The sequence below is a fragment of the Mya arenaria genome, chromosome 4 (assembly GCF_026914265.1).
Source record: "Mya arenaria isolate MELC-2E11 chromosome 4, ASM2691426v1".
NCBI lineage: Eukaryota > Metazoa > Mollusca > Bivalvia > Myida > Myidae > Mya > Mya arenaria.
Genome location: NC_069125.1, coordinates 60096179 through 60117068, shown reverse-complemented (window position 1 = coordinate 60117068; position 20890 = coordinate 60096179). Strand labels below are relative to the sequence as shown.

Here is a 20890-nt window from a genome sequence, read left to right as displayed (position 1 = left end):
TGGGTACGTGGAAGACGTAGTGCACAACAAGTTGCCTTAACGTACGGGTACATGAAAGACGTAGTGCAAAACAAGTAGCCTAAACATACGGATTCCTTAAAGACCTAGTGCACAACAAGTAGCCTAAACGTACGGGTACCTGGAAGACGTAATTTACAACAATAGGCAAAAACGTACGGGTACCTTGAAGACGTAATGCATAACAAGAGGCCCAAACGTACATAGAAGACGTAGTGCACAGCAAGAAGCCCACACTTGCGGGTACCTGGAAGACGTAGTGGACATCAAATAGCCCACACGTTCGGGTACCTGAAATACTAAGTGCACATCAAGTAGCGCAAACGTACGGGTACCTGGAAGACGTAGTGGACAACAAGAGGCCCAAACCTATATGAAAGACGTAGTGCACTGCAAGTTGCCCACACTTACGGGTACGTGGAAGACGTTGTGCACAACAAGTTGCCCCTCTTACGGGTACATGGAAGACGTAGTGCACTATAAGTTGCCCACACTTACGGGTACGTGGAAGACGTAGCGCACAACGAGAAGCCTAAACGTACGGGTACATAAAAGATGTAGTGAACAACAAGTAGCCTTAACGTACGGGTTCCTGGAAGACGTATTGTACAACAAGAGGCCCAAACGTACGGATACCTGAAAGACGGAGTGCACACCAAGTAGCCTAAATGTAAGGGTACCTGAAAGACGTTATGCACAAAAAGGCCCAAACGTATTTGGAAGACGTAGTGCACAACACGTTGCCCGTACTTACGGGTACCTGAAAGACGTAGTGCACATCAAGTAGCCCACACGTATGGGTACCTGAAAAACTAAGTGCACATCAAGTAGTGCAAACGTACGGGTACCTGGAAGACGTAGTGAACAACAAGAAGCCCAAACGTACATGGAAGACGTAGGGCACATTAAGTAGCCCACAACTACGGTTGCATGGAAGACGATTGCACACAAAGTAACCCAAACGTATGCGTACCTTACAGACGTAGTGCACAACAAGTTGCCCAAACGTACGGATACCTGGAAGACGTAGTCCACAACAAGTTGCCCACACCTACGGATACCTGATAGACATAATTCACAACAAATAGCCCACACGTACCTGAAAGACGTAGTGCACAACAAGTAGCCCACACGTACGGATACCTGATAGACATAGTGCACAACAAGTAACCTACACGTACTGATACCTGAAATACCTAATGCATAGAAAGAAGCCCAAAACGTACATGGAATACGTAGTGCACAACAAGTAGCTCAACCGTACGGATGCCTGAAGGATGTAGTGCACACAATGAAGCCCAAACGTTCCTGGAAGACGTTGTGCACAACAAGTGACCCAAATGTACAGGTACCTGAAAGACGTAGTGCACAACAAGAAGCTCTAATGTATATGGAAGCCGTAGTGCACAAAAAATTGCCCACACCTACGGATAACTGAAAGACGTAGTGCACAACAAGAAGCCCACACGTAGGGATACCTGGAAGGCGTGGTGCACAACAAATAGCCCAAATGTACGGGTACCTGGAAGACGTAGTGCACAACAAATGGCCAACACATACCTGGAAGCCGTAGTGCCCAACAAGTAGCCCACACGTACGGGTACCTGGAAGACGTAGTGCACAACAAGAGGCCCAAACTTACGCGTACCTGGAAGACGTAGTGCACAACAAGAGGCCCAAACTTACGCGCACCTTTTAGACGTAGTGCACAACAAGTAGCCCAATCGTACGGGTACCTGGAAGGCGTTTTGCACAACAAGTTGCCCACACTTACGCATACGTGGAAGACGTAGTGCACTACAAGTTGCCCACACTTACGGGTACGTGGAAGACGTAGTGCACTGCAAGTTGCCCACACTTACGGGTACGTTGAAGACATAGTGCACTACAAGTTGCCCACACTTATGGGTACTTTGAAGACGTTGTGCACAACAAGTGCCCCAAATGTACAGGTACCTGAAAGACGTAGTGCACAACAAGAAGCTCTAATGTACATGGAAGACGTAGGGCACATTAAGTAGCACACAACTACGGTTGCATGGAAGACGATTGCACACCAAGTAGCCCAAACGTACGCGTACCTTACAGACGTAGTGCACAACAAGTTGCCCAAACGTACGGATACCTGGAAGACGTAGTCCACAACAAGTTGCCCCCACCTACGGATACCTGATAGACATCATTCACAACAAATAGCCCACACGTACCTGAAAGACGTAGTGCACAACAAGTAGCCCACACGTACGGATACCTGATAGACATAGTGCACAACAAGTAACCTACACGTACGGATACATGGAAGGCGTAGTGCACAACACGAAGGTCAAACGCACTTGGAAGACGTTATTTACAACAAGTAGCCCACAAGTACGGATACCTTACAGACGTAGTGCACAACATGTTGCCCAAACGTACGGATACCTGGAAGACGTAGTCCACAACAAGTTGCCCACACCTACGGATACCTGATAGACATAATTCACAACAAATAGCCCACACGTACCTGAAAGACGTAGTGCACAACAAGTAGCCCACACGTACGGATACCTGATAGCCATAGTGCACAACAAGTAACCTACACGTACGGATACCTAGAAGGCGTAGTGCACAACACGAAGGTCAAACGTACTTGGAAGACGTTATTTACAGCAAGTAGCCCACAAGTACGGATACCTGGAAGACAAAGTGCACAACAAGTAGCCCAAACGTACGGCTACCTGTAAGACGTAATGTACAACAAGAAGCCCAAATGTAAGGGTATCTGGCATACGTAGTGCAAAACAAGTATCCCAAACGTACATGGGAGACGTACTGCACATAAGGTAGCCCACAACTACTGCTGCATGGAAGACGATTGCACACCAAGTAGCCCAAACGTACGCGTACCTTACAGACATAGTGCACAACAAGTAGCCCACACCTACGGTTGCATGGAATACATCGTGCAAACCAAGTAACACAAACGTACGGATACCTGAAAGACGTAGTGCATACCAAGAAGCCCAAACGTACGGGTACCTGAAATACCTAATGCATAGAAAGAAGCCCAAAACGTACATGTAATACGTAGTGCACAACAAGTAGCCCAACCGTACGGATGCCTGAAGGATGTAGTGCACACAATGAAGCCCAAACGTTCCTGGAAGACGTTGTGCACAACAAGTGACCCAAATGTACAGGTACCTGAAAGACGTAGTGCACAACAAGAAGCTCTAATGTATATGGAAGCCGTAGTGCACAAAAAGTAGCCCACACCTATGGATAACTGAAAGACGTAGTGCACAACAAGTAGCCCACACGTTGGGATACCTGGAAGGCGTAGTGCACAACAAATAGCCCAAATGTACGGGTACCTGGAAGACGTAGTGCACAACAAATAGCCCACACATACCTGGAAGCCGTAGTGCCCAACAAGTAGCCCACATGTACGGGTACCTGGAAGACGTAGTGCACAACAAGAGGCCCAAACTTACGCTTACCTGGAAGACGTAGTGCACAACAAGAGGCCCAAACTTACGCGTACCTGGAAGCCGTAGTGCACAACAAGAGGCCCAAACTTACGCGTACCTTTTAGACGTAGTGCACAACAAGTAGCCCAATCGTACGGGTACCTGGAAGGCGTTTTGCACAACAAATAGCCTTAAGATGCCTGAAAGACGAAGTGCACAACAAGAAACCAAACCGTTCGGGTACCTAAAATACGTAGTGCACAGCAAGTAGCCTAATCGTACGGGTGCCTGACGGACGTAGTGCACAACAAGAACCCAAACGTACGGGTACCTGACAGACGTAGTGTACACCAAGTAGCCCAAACGTACGGGTACCTGACAGACGTAGGTCACAAAAAGAAGCCCAAACGTACTTTGAAGACGTAGTGCACACCAAGTAGCCCAAACGTACGGATACCTGGAATAAGTAGTGCACAACAAGTAGCCCAAACGTACGGATACCTGGAAGACGTAGTGCACACCAAGTAGCCCACACGTACGGGTGCCTGAAAGACGTAGTGCACAACATGAAGCCCAAGCGTCCGGGTACCTGGAAGACGTAGTGCACAACATGAAGCCCAAGCGTCCGAGTACATGGACGATGTAGTGATTAAAAAAGAAGCCCAAACGTACGGGTACCTGGAAGACGTAGTGATTAAAAAAGAAGCCCAAACGTACGGGTACCTGGAAGATGTAGTGGACAACAAGACGCCCAAGCGTACATGAAAGACGTAGTGCACAACAAGAAGCCCAAGCGTACGTGTACCTGGAAGACGTAGTGCACAACAAGTAGCCCAAGCGTTCATGGAAGACCTAGTGCACAACAAGAAGCCCAAGCGTTCATGGAAGACCTAGTGCACACCAAGAAGCCCAAGCGTACGTGTACCTGGAAGACGTAGTGCACAACAAGTAGCCCATGCGTAGGTGAAACCGTGAATACAACAGGTATTTCGCAACCTCTCTAAAATTTAACTTTGTGCAGAAATAAGTCGACAATAGTAATAAAACCGTCCTATACGGGTTATATTTCGACCGTTTCATACAATTTATTTTCTTTTTGCTGCTTGTCACTCAGGGAAGCGAACACACATCGATATGATAATTTTGTCAGAATTTATCGTAAAGGTTTTTAGTTGCATCGCTAGTCTCGATATATTTTAAACCAAAGACCGATGATCTGTATGGATAACTCTTCCTGCTTGCTATGTGAAGAAAAGTATTTACATTAATTATTAACAGGGAACAGAGTAGCGAAACGAATACAATTGCATATCCGGGATTATTTTTTTTAATCCATATGCAGTTGTATTCTTTTCGCTACTTTAATTCTGATTTAAAACTTCCTTGCTTTACCTTGATTTGTACATACAGTCAACTGTTTGTAGACGCAACGGCTTAACACGTTGAATACTTGAAAATCGCCGTATCGCACGTGGGATTTGACTGTTACAGTTTTGATTGTTTGTAATGTTATATTGTGTATAATTGGGACGCAGTCGTCAACAGCAAGGGTAAAATGTTTTCAGATATCTCTTTTTCTCGTTCTTTTTTTGTTAAAAACTACTAATTAGCCGTTTGGAAAACACTATTCATTACCAATAATGAAGTTACTGTGTCTTCACAAAGACAGTTATCCAGCCGATAAATGTAAACAGACCTCATACTAAAAAAGGCTTTGTTCTGAATTCACCTCTATGAACAGATGAATACATTGAAATGAGGCCACTGTTGACTTTCGTAATGGAACACATTTTAAACAGTACACGAGTTCAGAATTAATTTTATTGCCATAACTCTTTCTTCATAAATAAAACATTTCTGCATGTATGATATTTTATGAGATATTATGACAAGTAACTAAATCAGCTCTTCGCATACCATGTGTCTGTTTATTACTTTTTAGCATTCACTGTTTGAATACAAAAGTGATGAGATTCATTTTACAAAACGGGACTTTAAAAAAAAAAAATCCATGCGTGCTAGCGATCCTAGTTGAAATGTGAGCTTTAATGTGGCAGGTAGTGTGACAGGGAAAGCGACACGCAAAATCCGTGTTCTCGTACGAGATTGAGAGGATGCTATCAATATACTGGGACAACAAATAACTGCATACATATTGGATAACTGTCACATGCTTCCTTAACATTTCAGAATGAAAATGATGACGTTTTAGCATTGTGTGTTTTGATCCGGTGCATATCAAATGAACAATTTGACCAAAAAAATATTTAAAGTTCTTAACCTTGTTAAACATGAAGAAAGTTTTGAGCTGCGTGGATGATGGGAGAGCTGGTGGAACCCGTGGGGGAAAGGACGGTCAAGACGTTCACGTCTGCTTTTGTGGAAATGACGGGCAAGTGCCTCGCTGGTGTCCATGGCTAGTCGTTACCGTAGCGATGACGTCACGTATGGCATATATGACGTCACCGGAATCATGGTGGCTACTGCATCCAGATGAAGTATACCAATCTATGGAAGGTACGTATTTGTCATGAACATTCATCTTGGACAGTTATAAAATGAAAAATATGCTATGTTAAGATACCTTTAAAATTGTTTATAAATTTATTAATCGCTATCAGTTAGTGTCCATTTATTATAGAAATCATGTCGAAGAAAACGTCAAATCCCTATTAGCTGTGAAATAGATAGATCTAAGCTTCTCATTGGAAGAAATGCAATTTTGTTTCAAAAGTGTGATTAAATATTCCAAACTGAATGTGTGTCGTTCTTTTGATGGATAAGAAGTATTAAAATTCATTTGACTGTTCAAATCAATTAAATTTGATATGCATCCGTTAAATTCCATTTACCAAATAGACAAATTTATTTATGGCACACATTGAAGTATTGACATTTATGCCTTTATCATTATGTTATTGATGAATTGCCTGAATGGTAGCTTTAAAAGAAGATAAAACTTATCTTTGCTGCAAAGTATCTCTTATTTGCTGAGTCGATTGATTTGTTTCTGGAATAATGTTCATTTGGTTGGCCTGCCATTAAAGACCCAGATGAAACAATGGATATTGAGATGGAATCAATAGCTATCCTCCCCATAATAAATGAGTCATTAATAATAAATAGAATGCTAAAAATCTTAGTTCTGTTGTTCAGCGAAACTTTATCATATTACTCGTAATTTCCCTAATCGATTGATTTGCCAATAATTAAGTGATTGGTATATTGCTTGATGAATCGATCAATCAATTGATTGATTGACTGATTAATTCATTGATTGATTTTTATTTCTTTATTAATTGATTTTGTTTTTCATTTAATGATTGATTGATTGATTGATTGATTGATTGATTGATTGATTGATTGATTGATTTATGGTTTTGTAAATCGGTCGGTGTCACTAAGTTTACGTGGAACAAACCTTGTACTCTTTAAAGTCTAGTGCGTATGTTCCCATGATCATTCGTGGCAATACATTGTTTTCACTGCAGTGGCGTTCTCCGAGGTGAATGGTTACGGTTTCCGTCCATATGAGTACCTTCCGGCACCAATCAACGTAACGACGTCAGTGGAAAACCGGACATTGACGTCAGGAATGTACGGCCTCAGATCCTTCATGTTCCCATATGTGTTCGCTGCACTGTTGTACGCTACAAAGCTCATTGGCATCGGTTCAAGCCCTTTCATGGTAATCACATAAAATTTCATAACATTTTCTAACACAATACGTTTTTATGGATAGTGTAAGACCGCAATTGATAAATTATCTCGTTAGTTTTCCCACAGTCATTTGATAAGATTGAATTCCAGCTTTGGTGTCATATGACCTGAAATACATTTAGTGAAATTTCACCTATCAATCGGGTCACTCCTACCAACGATCTAGCATAAAATAACTATGCATTACTGCGGTTTAAAAATGTCAGAAAATCTCGAAGGCCTAAATAGCTCAATGCCACCATAGCAGGAGTTCATTACTATCAAATGACTGTGAGTTTTCCAAACTGAGATACTGTGAATAATTTATAGTTCATGAAGAAAATATGCGAAGGATGACCTTTCACAAATGAAATCGTCTTTATCAATTCAAATAAAGCCGGACGTTCATTGCATTTCCTTCCATTTTACAGATATGCCGATTGTTTAACGTCGCCGTGACGTCCATGCTGCCGATGTCTGTCTACCTCTTTACCAACAAAGTGTTCTGCTGTCGTCTGCTCGCTGTCGGAGCATGCGTGTTGAGCGCCACCCAGATTCACCTCGTCGTGTTCGGCACACATGCTCTCGTGAACAGCTTCACAGCGCCGATCTTGTTCTACTGTTTGTACGTGTGTATACCTACAGTGGCCAATGTGCAAGAAAGTCACACCAAGAGACCAGGCAGTGAACCGTACGCAGATACATGCTCAAGCGGATATTCGTCCTCGTCGTCGGTAGACCAGTGTCCAACCGTCACTGGCGTCCGGAAAAGATCCAGGTTTCCTAGCGACAACAACAAGTTTCCTAGCGACACCAATAACAATTCAAAACAAGCCGCAGTGAGTCCTGCACGCGATCTTGGCAACAGTTCGTTAAGTCGACTCTATTGTCTGGTGGCATCTGGATTTTTGCTTGGACTCATTTGTTCTGTTAGAATGGACAATGCACTGCAGTTTTCCGTTGTTTACGCTTCACTGATATTAACCATGAAATCTCATTGGAAAACAAGATTGACGGAAACCATTGCAATAGCTGTCGGATGCACGATGGCTATTATTGTCGGTGTATGTTGTGATATGCGTAATTATGGGATCAACGTCATATCGCCCTTGCAGTGGTTCAAGTTTAACATATTGTCCGGCAAGGCTAGTAAACTGTTTTCATCACCAATGAGTGCCAGCTACTGGTATGAATTCGTGAGCGACACTTTCCATGTTTGTTCAACTTGTCTGTGTATAGTTTTCTTTGGATACGTTTACCTCGGTGATAAGGTTCACGTGAAAAACAGTACTCGGCCGTACAAAGTCATTTCAATGGTAGTTTCATTTGTACTTACGTTAGTTATATATTCCAGTGTTAGCCACAAGGAAACCCGGTTTATTCATAACGTGTTTGTCCTATATTCAATAAGTGTTGCTCTTGCCGTCCATGACCTTGTGAGTGCCATTTCAAAACAGTTGCGGCGTATGCCGATGAAACTTGCTTTGCTAACAATATCAGTATTGTGTGCAGTAAACACATACGTTGGATTTCCAAGCGTAAACAATCGAAATACGTCCAAATGGTCGTACGGACATGCCAGAGATTCTCGCGACTTGAACATCTGTTTAGATGTCATTCGACGTCAACCGAACGTGAATGGAGTTGTGATAGACGGCGATATTTATGACCTCGCCGGTTTCACCGTCCTAAACCATGACGTGGCTTTGGTTGTAAAAACGTATCACGAGTTCTATGTATACAGCGGACGACGAGAAAATGCCTTTGCCTTGAACGAAAGAATACGCATATTGAACTACATTGATGATGTATTTCATGAGTCGAATATGTATTACATGTTTAAGATTATGTCCAGGGATGAAACATACAACTATCTCCTGTCTAAAAGGTTGCAGACTCATCATTCACGCATGTATCAAGAAATGTATAAATGTGGAAATTACAAAATCTATCAGAAAAACAGAAATTCATCTAGAACAAGCTCACGAGACAATCCATTTTCTGTAAACGCGACTATTGTTGAATACGAAGCCAGCTGGCTTATAACTCATAGTTTGTACGAGATAGCCATCGAGAGACTCGGTGACGTCATTAACATTTCCATGGTAACCAAAGGTCAAGGTCAAGATACGTCATCAGATGTTAAAGGTCAAGCTAGTGTAAAAATGTACCAGCAGCTGATGGCATGCTACTTCAAGCTGGGAAAAGTTCAAGTGTCAGAACACGTCCAACATGCCTGCTTTAGAAAGTTTGGACAAAGGTCATGTTTGACGCCGCAGCCGAAACTTGTGTTACATGAGGAATATGAACGTTTCGGTTGAAAACGTCAATCTGTTGTGTTTTTCTTTTCAAATGGCTAATGATAACACTAGTCTTTTTTATTGCTCAACTTTTTAGTGAAATTGCTGATATTTATTATAAAGCGGGTTATGGCACGCCTTTTCATGGCGTTTTAATAAATGAACATCAACAACAAATACAATAACATCTTTTATTTTTCAACTGTTATACTAGATCCATATTGAGATATCACATAGAGAACACGTATGCCATAGTACGATATTGATAACAACTTAAATATGAGACATTTGTTCCCTTCTACATGTATTACACATACTTAATTTAACTATATGTATAACAAGAGACATTGTGAGACAGGCAATACATTAAGATAATAAAGACTTGACGATGAAGTATATCTGACCTGCAGAATTAAACCATAAAACAAGAACATTCAACGGCCCTATATGCGACGAAATGTTTTCGAAACTCAATATTCATATAACATCATCCGGAATATTCTTAGGGCATCATCAGTACAATTAATTTTATACAAAAATTTATAACAAGAAAAACGGATTTCATTGGAAACTGAACAAGCGGAGAAACATTGCGGCTACACTGCTTTCGTAGAAATGGTAGCTGGCGTCATCTTTAATTGGGAACGTCCATCTTAAAGTACCCTGGGCCTGAGAAGAGCCTTGAGCAGGGGGCTCTCGACCTGGCGCTGGGCGGGCTGGCGCCTGGTAGAGCGGGGCCTCTGGGGGCGGCGGAGGCGGTGGGGCCGGGGGATCTCCTGCTGCTGCTGGTGCGCGGCCATCATGTCCATCTCGTGTTCCATGGCTGCCAGACGGTCACTCAGGAACATGTTTCTCACAGTCAACACACGGTTTCTCAAGCGACTGTTGGTGAAAAAAACACTAATAAGAAATCAAACAAACATAAACCATATATACTTTTTTAAATGTACGGTCAAATGTTTGACATGTTAGTTGGCTATTGAGTATATTGGGTTATATGAAATTATGAAATATGAGTCGTTAACGATTTTTCCATTTCACTTGAATTTAGATAAATACACAATGCATTCAGCACATGTTGTGTATATTATTCAATCATATAACTGTATACGTACGCGGACATGAGGTCTTCGATCATTTCCTGGAGTATCTCCTCTGGCATCTCGCCGCTCATGAGACCCTGACGGACGGCCATGATGTGGTGGAACATCTCCTCGTCGTTCATGTTGTCGAGGCCGGAGTGGTCAAGGGCGGGCTCGGCGCCATGGAGGTACCTTGGCATTGGCATCTGGACGATCTGTGGCTGAGGCCCGTCCACGTTCACGGACACGGCCAAATTGATTGCTGAATGAGTACAAAATAAACAAATATAATACGCTGTAAAGATGACATGTATACCAAACGAATCAGACGTATGACTCTACCAAAGGTAAAATTCTAAAAAGGAACTATATCGGGGAAAATAAACTGCCAATGGTATCATTACAACGTAGAAAGGAAGGTATCTTACGGATATGTGGTGGCATCATTGGCGGCATCATTGGCGGCATCATTGGCTGCGGTGGTGGTGCCTGCTGGCGGTGGCCGCCCATGAAGAAGTTCATCACCATCGGTGTCACTGTGGATGCGGAACAACCGTCAGAATAGGGAAGAGGGATGGTTCATAGTGACAAGGAGGAGGATGCCAGAGGCAGTAACGAGTACGAGAGGGAAAATGGGAGATTTAAATTGAATGAACGAGGAGCTATATTTCCGGAATGTACATCTCGTTTTGCCGATTTTCATTCTAAATTTTACAGTCATATTTCACGTTGTTCATTAAAATGAAATTGAAGATCATCGTTCAAGAATATTTATTTAAAATCGTACACAAACGGAAATTCGATATGCATTGTACCCGTGCACAGAAAATGACAATAGGAACATTATTATTGATATCGTCCTTTCAACTCATTCTCATTCCACCTTAACATGGATTGAAGGTCCATTTACTACCATAAAACCCTGATTAATTTGTCGTAGAACATGATCATTCAAAGGTCTGTATTCTTTTGCAGGTCGATTATTTACGAACGGTATTGTCTGATAGCAGGCAGTCATGTACATGATAGTGTTACAGCGGGAGAAGGGAACAGAAATGAGATGACGAAAGCAAAGAAATATGAAAGCATAATATGCATGGTGAGAATGAAAACAATATATACAAAACAAATGTACATGAATATCTGTATGCATATACAAACTTTCACATTAAGTTGCCTTTAACATCAGATTTCAGTGCAGACAGAACAATTCTTGCAAATTACTTAGAACAATTTATTAATTCTTTACAAAATGTGTCAGCTTGTTTGCATATACATACAGATATACAGTACAGGTAAAACTCACATAGAACAAACAAAACAATAATAAATAAATAAATAATACAAGAAAGTGACGTATTTCATAGATATAAACTAAAGCATTTTAAAGAAGCACTATGAATAATTCGAGCCCTTCCATGGCTGGATGGCAGTTGTTGGTAATAAATGTATCTGATAGCATGTTCATTGCTAATATCTTTTTTCACATTAGCATTTTTACAACAGTCAAATACCACAGTTTCGCCTCAAATCAGTTACATGATACAAGTAATTATGCGGTGTGTGTTTCTACAACTCTGAATGGCGGGTGTTCCATTTACCTGACTTCATGAGGTGCTTCATGGCCATGCTGATAACGTGCTTCTTCAGGGCACCGAAATCATCTGAAACAAATTAAATCATTCTTTTAAAATGCGTGGATGCTCTAAATATTTTAGGCTTAAAATATGATGTTTTTGTATCTGAACAGGCCTCTCTATGAAACATTGTTAATATATACAATGAATGTATCGTTTGTATTGCATAAAATAAATCAACTAAACACACATGAATACATCGAATCATTTTCAATGTCCTACTACTTTCATTCTGAGCGCCTGCAGGCCACTGCCTATATAGCTAGTGCTACTTACTGACTGGGATGCCGGAGTTCTGGAGTTTCTCCATGGCAGCACGGTGGAGGTGGCCGGGGAGGATAGAGTCAGCCTTAAGGCCAAGCATCTCGTTGAGGTGTTTGGTGAGCACCTTGTCCATCTCCTTCATCACATGTGCTGGGCTGGCGTCCTTGGGGATGGAGGCGCCTAGTTTCTCGGCCTCCTCCAGGAGCTGCTCGTGAATGCGGTCCTTCACCACGGAGGGATCCTCGTTCTCGTCCAAGCCCAACATACGGAAGGCTTTCTTCATCATCACACGGGACAAAACCTCGGGGTCCTCTGTAATAACAACGAGCGACTTATGAGTATATGTATGTTAATATTTGCGGTACAATGATGGTTTTGTAATCAGATTTAATCATTTTTCGAATTAATGTTCTTTACACAGATGCTTAAGTTCAATGACTTAGTATTAGTGGAGTGTCAATGTCTTTCTGTCACGAGTGCCTAGTAACTTTTTACATGTAAATATATAAGTGTGTCTGCAATACAAATGACCACATCACTGCCCAAGTACTTACTAAGCTCCTCGATGTCCTTGATGCCGATGAGTCCAGCCTGTTCCAGGAGCCAGCTCTTGATCTGGGTCTTGTCCTCGGGGAATCCCATTGACTCGAGTTGCCCGTGCACCATGTTGAGGACGGGGGTGATGTCCATGTCTGGGGGAAGGGGCAGGGACTTAATCTTCTCGTGCACAAAGTCCAGGAAGGCCATTGGGTCGTCCACTATAAAGGGTAAAAAGGTGAAACCTTAATAATGGAGTTTGGTTGTGTATCTTTCACCAACACTGCATATCGTTGCTTTATATTAATGTTTTGAGAGTGAAGGCAAACACAACAAATACGAGTATTGAGATCCTAACAACAACTTCTTTCAAAAATTTAAATCCTTTGCACAAATGTAAATATTTTACTGAAATATTTGGAAGCATGAAACCTACTTGGTACACCCCTCTGCTCCAGGTAGTCCCATGCCATGTCCTTGAGGTCAATGAGTGTCTCAAGGTCGAACTTGTGCTCCTTTACGAGACCCAAGATGCTGCCGAGGTCAAAGTCTTTCATCATATCCATGATTGGGCCAAGCATTCCTGTAAGAGAAAATACAGGCGTGTCACAATAGCACGTAATACTATGGAATATTGACGTTTAATAATTGGAGTGACTAGGAACGTTTGGTGGTGGGCATAATACTTAATAATCTTTTCGCTTACATTTACGTGTTTTTTTTAATAAACCCGTTTATTAATTTACCTTGCACGGGTCCAAGGTCCATTCCAAGCATTGGTCCGGCCATCTTGAGCATGGCGCCCATATCCATGTTCTTAAACATGCCGCCGATGGATCCAAGGTCGAAGTTCTTCATGATGGAACCGATGTCAACATTCTTCATCATTTTTCCAATGGAACCCATATCCATGTTCTTCATGATGCCGGCGACGTCGACGTTCTTCATCATATCGGTCATAGCTCCCATATCCATGTTTTTCATCATGCCGGCCATAGCACCCATATCCATGTTTTTCATCATGCCGGCCATAGCACCCATATCCATGTTTTTCATCATACCGGTCATAGCTCCCATATCCATGTTTTTCATCATACCGGCCATAGCACCCATATCCATGTTTTTCATCATGCCGGCCATAGCACCCATATCCATGTTCTTCATGATTCCACCAATATCTACATTCTTCATTATGTCAGTCATAGCGCCCATATCCATGTTCTTCATCATACCAGCAACATCCACGTTCTTCATGATATCGCCCATGGCTCCCATGTCCATGTTCTTCATAATACCAGCAACATCAACGTTCTTCATGATATCGCCCATGGCTCCCATGTCCATGTTCTTCATGAGTCCAGCGACGTCAACATTCTTCACCATGTCAGTCATAGCGCCCAAATCCACGTTCTTCATCATACCGGCGACATCCACGTTCTTGACCATATCAGCCATCTTGCCAACACCCATACCCTTAACAATGGAACCGACGTCGACGTTCTTCATCATAGAGTTGATATCCACGTTCTTGACCATATCGCCCATGGCGCCGAGGTCCATGTTCTTCATAAGCCCATTAACGTCGACGTTCTTGACCATATCGCCCATGGCGCCGAGATCCATGTTCTTCATCATTGATCCGATGTCCATGTTCTTCATCATTGATCCGATGTCCATGTTCTTCATCATTGATCCGATGTCCATGTTCTTCATCATGGCGTTGAGGTCCATGTTCTTCATCATGTCTCCCATGGGTCCGATGTCCATGTTCTTCAAGAGCCCGTTGATGTCCACATTCTTCATCATGTCAGACATGGCGCCCATGTCCATGTTCTCCATCATAGCACCGATGTCCATACCTGTACACAGACAATTCAGCTTTATATATGTATCATCGAATAATACTTATTTGTTTTAATTAGTGTCTTATATTCTGCTGGTGAGTATCATTTTTATTGTTGTTTGTATAACGCTAGAACATTAACATTTCCATGCATGCGGAATGTAAGGCCTCATACTATAATGGCGTTTACATACAAACACTATATATCGTTATGTGGCAAACAGACGTCTTAGCCTAATGGAGCAGTATATCACGTATTTACCATGGAGTAGGAGAAGGAGAAATGCTGACCAAGAAACATTATAAAAGGCTCATATGCCTGTTCTGAACACCTTATACACTATTTATACAACAAACTTAATTTCGTAGTAGCAAATGTTTCAATGACCCCCTTGAATTGACAACAGTTGGTGAAACATACCCTTCATCATGTTTCCCATGGGTCCGAGGTCCATGCCATCGAGGATGCTGTCCATGCCGCCGGTGGCTGAGTCACTTGCGGGCACGAACGGTTTGGGCTGCTCGGCACCACCCTTTTCGGCTGTAGAAGGAATAAGTGCAAATACAATAGTCGAGAAGTGATTCTCCCTAAAATGTTAAGCTATTTCACATCGCCTACATTCTAACTAGAATAACATTTGAATTGCAACTCTCCATAAGAAGCCATCACAATGTCGACGATTATTCAGTAGTAAGATGAATTAAAATCTTAATGATTAAGAATGGACGGAGTGAGTGTAGGTAACAAGCCCTTCTTTATAATTAAGATTTTAATTCAGGTCAACTTACTCACTTAGAATACAACCTCATTAGCTGACATATTGTCAACGCAAAATATGACGCAGGCAGTGTGTATCGGATGAGTGACATTGAGCGGACATTTAAACACCAGAAAAGGTTGAATTTCTTACTGATTAAGCCTACTACTTTATGATCGCATATCTGCAATTTCATTGGCTGTAAATGTAGGTTGTATTCTAAACCAAGCTAATCTATTTCGGATATGGCTTTATCAACGTCTTCAACCATTGTTGCACGAACAAGTAACTTAAAGTTCCTATTGCTGTAAAAGAATTGCGTGATTCATCACCGGATAGTGATGTCAATATGGATGCATCATTTGACGTTGAGCAAATTCAAATACTAGGGCTATCTCTCTTATTTATAATCAGTTCATGCGATGGCATTGCATATGGTTAACTTTATGCGAGGCTATACATTGTATTGCTGTATAGTTGTTACAGTCTCTATAGTCCTTTCCCGAATGTTTTTCTTAACGCTAAGAACTGGTACTTAAATTGACGCCATTAAACCAGACAAGAGTTGTATAATACCCTTTGTTTCAATGTATTTCAATCATACGATTTCACGTTTTCAAAATTACAGTCGAATGCTGTTCCTAGTTGTCTCCTGTTTTGACCAAGTTTGTCACTCCTTATCCATTAGTGTCCATTCTCTAAGTACAGTAACTGCATTCTAACTTATAGTACCTATCATTTCTCTCGTAAATCACTATAATGTACATGTACTCTTGTATGGCACCTGTAATACAACATTTATTAATCATTAGCACCCGGGGTCGGGGAGTGTAGGATCCCTGGACGCAGCCTCGGACGACCCCAGGGACCTACAAGAAACACAAACCATGTACATTAGTTTTATCTTTATTCAAATAAATAGCATTATAAATAAAATCACAGCAACGGAGACCATTATGCCCAATTCAAAGTTCGCTCTTTGGTTTCTTCTGAGCTGAAATAAGAGAAAGGGAAGGTAAGAACTTGCAGCCTAGTCTACTACAACACGTGCGGAGGGTACTCTGGGTCTGGCACGCGTGGGTAGTTCTGTTTGCATGTAAAACTAGAATTGAAATCGCACAATTTCCGAAAATGATGCTCGTGCAAATGTAAGGTATGTATTTCTTATTGCAATTACACAAAGAATAGATGGAGTAAAACGGAAGGAACTGTTCATAGCAATGCAACTTACCATTCTTCTCAAAGTAGTCCTTGAGTTTCTGGGGAGGGTTGTTCAGGGCATCTTCAACGTCATCCAACTGCATGCCAAATGCTGAAACCAGAAATATGTATGGTTATTCAATGTTTTCATATACAGTTTGGGCTTTTTACATGAGCTATATGAAAGCCAATATGCCAGACACAGATGTAAGCGCGTTGTTGGTTGCATAAATGCACGGCAAGAATTACATACTAATTATACCGAAGTAAGATAGGAGAAAACTACGCTTTTTTACAAACAACGTTGAAATAAAATAATGTCGTATATCGCGAATGCAATTATAAAGTCTAATTACTGAATTAACGTTTAGCCTGTGTAACTTACACTGTGCCATCTCGTTGAGCCTGTCCTTCATGGTGGGTGGGAGGTTGTAAAAGGCGTCCTTAAGGTCCTCAATCTTCATACCGGCCGGGATCTCTGGGATTTTCCCGCCAGCGAGGTTGTTCAGCTTGTTCAGGTCCGGCATGTTCGGGATAGTGGGGCCTGAAAGATGCGGAATGTGGGGTTAGGGGTCAAATAAAAGGGAGAACTCCCACAATGTCTACAATGATTATTAAAGGAATAATAATGTCTTCTTCTGTAATTACATTTATTATTATTATTATCATTATTATTATTATTATTATTATTATTATTATTATTATTATTATTATTCGCTCGTTTAAGTGATTTATTAGAATCATTATCAAATCAATTAGGATGGCAAGTTACCGCCTTATTGTTCTTTGCATTGTTGGGAAATTTATAACTGTGTGACAATTTGATTTTTTTTAAATAAATTGTATTTTATTGTTTTTATTTAACTAATTTTCAATTATTAAACAATTTGTTAAATTCAGTAAACATGTTCGATTTATTGCCCGCGGCTACTCGAGTTATCGGTGTAGCGACGGGCTTACGTCGTTAACGTCAGTACTATGCGGAAACACCGCGCAGTTCCGTTTAACCTCGCCACCTCGGGGCAATCTAACGGTGTGGATTTTAGACATGTAACTTTAATTTTTGAAAAAAAATAAACTTCGCTTATCTTTATTTGTAATGTTGAGTTTAGTTTTTCTTTACAATAATTGTTTTCAAAAAGCTGTATCTTACCGTCCCTGTGGTCGGCCAGAGCCGTTGCCACTAATCCTAGTAAAATCACTGCTATCTTCATCTGAAAAAAAAAATGTGAATTCTAAAATATATTGTGGTAAAACTATGAACAAGCACTCAATGGAAATTCTAATGCACACTATGGTAAAATGAAACAAAGTAAAAACTTCCAAGTTTGTAAAAGCCGTCACCCTAGCAAACGAATCGTTGCATTTCATATAGCATTGTAATAAGAACATTATATATACTTTTTTAGACAATCAAATTGGCTTGAATGTATTTTTTTCTTAAAAAAACCCTTATAGTTATAAAGGAACGTCTGATTCAAGAGTTAGGACACCAAATAGTAAATATATCCGCACATGTATACAAAAAATATACGCCAAAAACATATCCCAGAACTACCACGGTACACTGTTAAATCCGGGTATATCCTTAAATGTTTTAAAGTAAAACAAAATATGCTGTAGATGTTTACCTTGTGAGCGAGTGGTCCAAAATGTTCTTGCTGTAGACTAGATGGTGAATGTACATTATATAGGGACGGCCCGCGGCGGGCTCGTTTGATTCATCAAACGACTTCCGCTAGCTGTCAAAATTAAGTCAAATTGAATTAAACTACTCAAAATATACGTGGCCGAATATGTATCGTTGCAGGGATCTTACTGGCCACTTGTCAGTCTAGGAGAGTGCCCCGTGTGCATATTGCGTAACTATAGGCCACGCCGGCTGACCATCGCTGTCCAGCCCCATTCACCCGGTCACCGCCAATCCCTCTAGTCTTTATCACATTTTATTTTTTCGTGAAGTGGTTTGATAATGGCCGTTTTGTTACTTTAACCGTATTCATATTATCAAAGTGAAGTTTATTAAAAACATTCTGTATTGCCAAGAGACCATGACTCACATGTAAACATATAATGGCAATAGCAAGCCTTAGTGGCGTGTTTGAAACCTACATACCATTTAGAAAACACTATGTACTTTATTATCCAGCTACGAAGGGTAATTAGGGTATAGGGATGCACTTTGTCGTCCGTCCGTCCGTCCTTGACAAACATATTGGTCCAGAGGATTTCATCGGAAACTATGTGAACAATTGACACATGCATTACCCATGCTGGAGCTTCACCGGGTCAAGGGCACAGTACAAGGTCAATGGTTCGAACATGGCGTTCCGTGTCCGCTCACTATTTGCTACTCGAATTTTTGCAACACGCTACTAGGTCAAGTTTTGAGTTTTGCGTCCACTCAATATCTCCTGAATACATCTAAGGATTTTATCAACAGTTTGATCATATGATCAACTCATCAAATCAACGAGCAAAACCATCGTTTGGACTTTACCGGGTCAGGGACACAATACACAGTCACGGTCTCGAGCTTTGCATGATGCATCCTGCTCCATATACCCGGATATCTATGAAACTTTAACACGGTCAGTCGTGGCGTTAGCTATATTCGACCGCATTGAACAAATCATTTTAATTGTTGGTGCAATGTCTAATTAGGTGATCAAGTGAAAATTCCATCATGTATTTAAATACCAAAAAAAATGTTTAGACTTATTAGTTATTAGACTAGTGTTGAAATTCTGCCTCATCAAGAGCCTATTTATCTTGTCACTATTTACAGTATTTCTTTTTTCATACTAGAAATGGTAATTAAGGTGGCCAGTAACACAAACTCTAAAGCAAGGCTTCGAACTGACATTGACCTTGAAACATCGCCTCGATCATACGAATATGCGACCAATATTTCATAAATATTCTGAATATACTTGTATAATATAATGTAAGACATATGGAGCCAATCAACACAGCAAGGCTCAAATCCTCGAGCAAAAAAGTGACCTTGACCATTACCGACGCAGTTTCATAAAGGGTGCTGGGCTAATGGGTAAGACCAAACCCCCATTTTCATAAGTCCTAAATGTATGATATATGGACCGAATACGAAATGCAAGGCTCAAACTATCGACCTTGTGCTTGGATATTGTCTTTTAACCGGCAGAGTTACAGCATTGGTTCTGGCTATCGCCTAGATCATTTGATCATGTGACCAAAATTTCATAAATATTCTTCTGTAAATGCAAGACGTACATGTATGGAGCGGACGCACAATGCAAGGCTCTTCCCTTGCACTGGTACAGTGACCTTGACCTTGAACCGGCTCAGTTCCATAATGGGTTCTGTAAATTCACTTAAAGGGGAAAACATGAGACCCAAGTTTTATACAGACCCTTCAAAATGTAGGAGATATGAAACGAACACGAATCATCGACCTTGTGCAGTAACATTGACTTTGAATAGGGGCAGCTACAACACATTCTGCAAATTGCATTGATAAAAAGAACATGTGACCAAAGTTTCATAAAAAATCGCCCACTAATGTAAGAGATATAGAGCGTACGCAAACTTCAAGGTTCAAATCCTCGACCTAGTTTAATGACTTTGACCTTTAACCGGCGAAATTATAACCAATTATGCACATCGATTTGATTTAAAGAACATGTAACACGAATTTATAAAAACGGAGCGGGCATATAAAATGAAATTCTCTTATATCCGTCTTTAAGCAGATCGTCCCGACCTCGAACCGGCGCTCTTCCAACTTGGGTTCTTCACATCGCATTAATGGGGTAAACATGTGACCAAAGCTTCATGAAGATCCTTCTAAGGGAGATAGTAGAAAATGTCGTACACGATACTGTTACGGACAGAAGGTTATGTGCAAATGCGAACTTTTCATGAGGCGGGGGTATATAGATGTCGTCTACACTGCTTTGAAATGCATGTGCCCATATTCCAAGGCAGAGAAACTTGGTACTGTACCAGCTTAACGTAAAAGCAACAACGTAGCAGTTGTGATACATACAGTTCAACCTAAGTCAGACAGGGGTTATTTGCCAAAAAACAACTAAATGCTGATTACTATGAGTGTAAATGCT

At 41.2% G+C, this 20890-nt stretch overlaps 2 protein-coding genes across 5 annotated transcripts; one reads left to right on the top strand and one right to left on the bottom strand.

Moving 5' to 3' along the window:
- The first annotated feature begins 4175 nt into the window (after nucleotides 1–4175).
- On the top strand, nucleotides 4176–9702 carry LOC128229786 (uncharacterized). 4 transcript variants are annotated; one of them, XM_052941610.1, is made up of 4 exons: nucleotides 4176–4451; nucleotides 5765–5984; nucleotides 6959–7155; nucleotides 7598–9702. In XM_052941610.1, the coding sequence occupies exons 2-4, from the start codon at nucleotides 5903–5905 to the stop codon at nucleotides 9485–9487; spliced, it is 2169 nt and encodes a 722-aa protein (XP_052797570.1). In that variant the 5' UTR covers nucleotides 4176–4451; nucleotides 5765–5902; the 3' UTR covers nucleotides 9488–9702. The 4 variants fall into 4 exon arrangements, with proteins under 4 accessions (XP_052797570.1, XP_052797569.1, XP_052797567.1 ...); XM_052941609.1 differs by lacking the exon at nucleotides 4176–4451 and adding an exon at nucleotides 4797–5017; XM_052941607.1 differs by lacking the exon at nucleotides 4176–4451 and adding an exon at nucleotides 4797–5017 and having other exon boundaries at nucleotides 5658–5984.
- Nucleotides 9644–18453, bottom strand: LOC128229785 (uncharacterized). Its single transcript, XM_052941606.1, has 13 exons — nucleotides 18419–18453; nucleotides 17941–18001; nucleotides 17173–17331; nucleotides 16819–16899; nucleotides 15251–15370; nucleotides 13733–14845; nucleotides 13423–13569; nucleotides 13004–13207; nucleotides 12462–12761; nucleotides 12150–12212; nucleotides 10977–11084; nucleotides 10582–10810; nucleotides 9644–10348 (listed from the first exon to the last, which is right to left on the bottom strand). Exons 2-13 carry the CDS (start codon nucleotides 17999–18001, stop codon nucleotides 10120–10122), a joined length of 2814 nt encoding a protein of 937 aa, XP_052797566.1. The 5' UTR covers nucleotides 18419–18453; the 3' UTR covers nucleotides 9644–10119.
- Between the last annotated feature and the right edge of the window lie 2437 nt (nucleotides 18454–20890).

Bases quoted from the DNA above. Each gene is read 5' to 3' on its own strand.
- LOC128229786 (XM_052941607.1), top strand. From the start codon at position 5,759: ATGAAGAAAGTTTTGAGCTGCGTGGATGATGGGAGAGCTGGTGGAACC. The intron at 5,985-6,958 runs GTACGTATTTGT...TTTTCACTGCAG, and splicing joins AGTATACCAATCTATGGAAG to TGGCGTTCTCCGAGGTGAAT. The intron at 7,156-7,597 runs GTAATCACATAA...TCCATTTTACAG, and splicing joins TCGGTTCAAGCCCTTTCATG to ATATGCCGATTGTTTAACGT.
- LOC128229785 (XM_052941606.1), bottom strand. From the start codon at position 18,001: ATGAAGATAGCAGTGATTTTACTAGGATTAGTGGCAACGGCTCTGGCC. The intron at 15,371-16,818 runs GTAAGTTGCATT...TTCCTTCTACAG, and splicing joins GGACTACTTTGAGAAGAATG to CCGAAAAGGGTGGTGCCGAG. The intron at 12,762-13,003 runs GTAAGTACTTGG...TTGTTATTACAG, and splicing joins CAAGGACATCGAGGAGCTTA to AGGACCCCGAGGTTTTGTCC.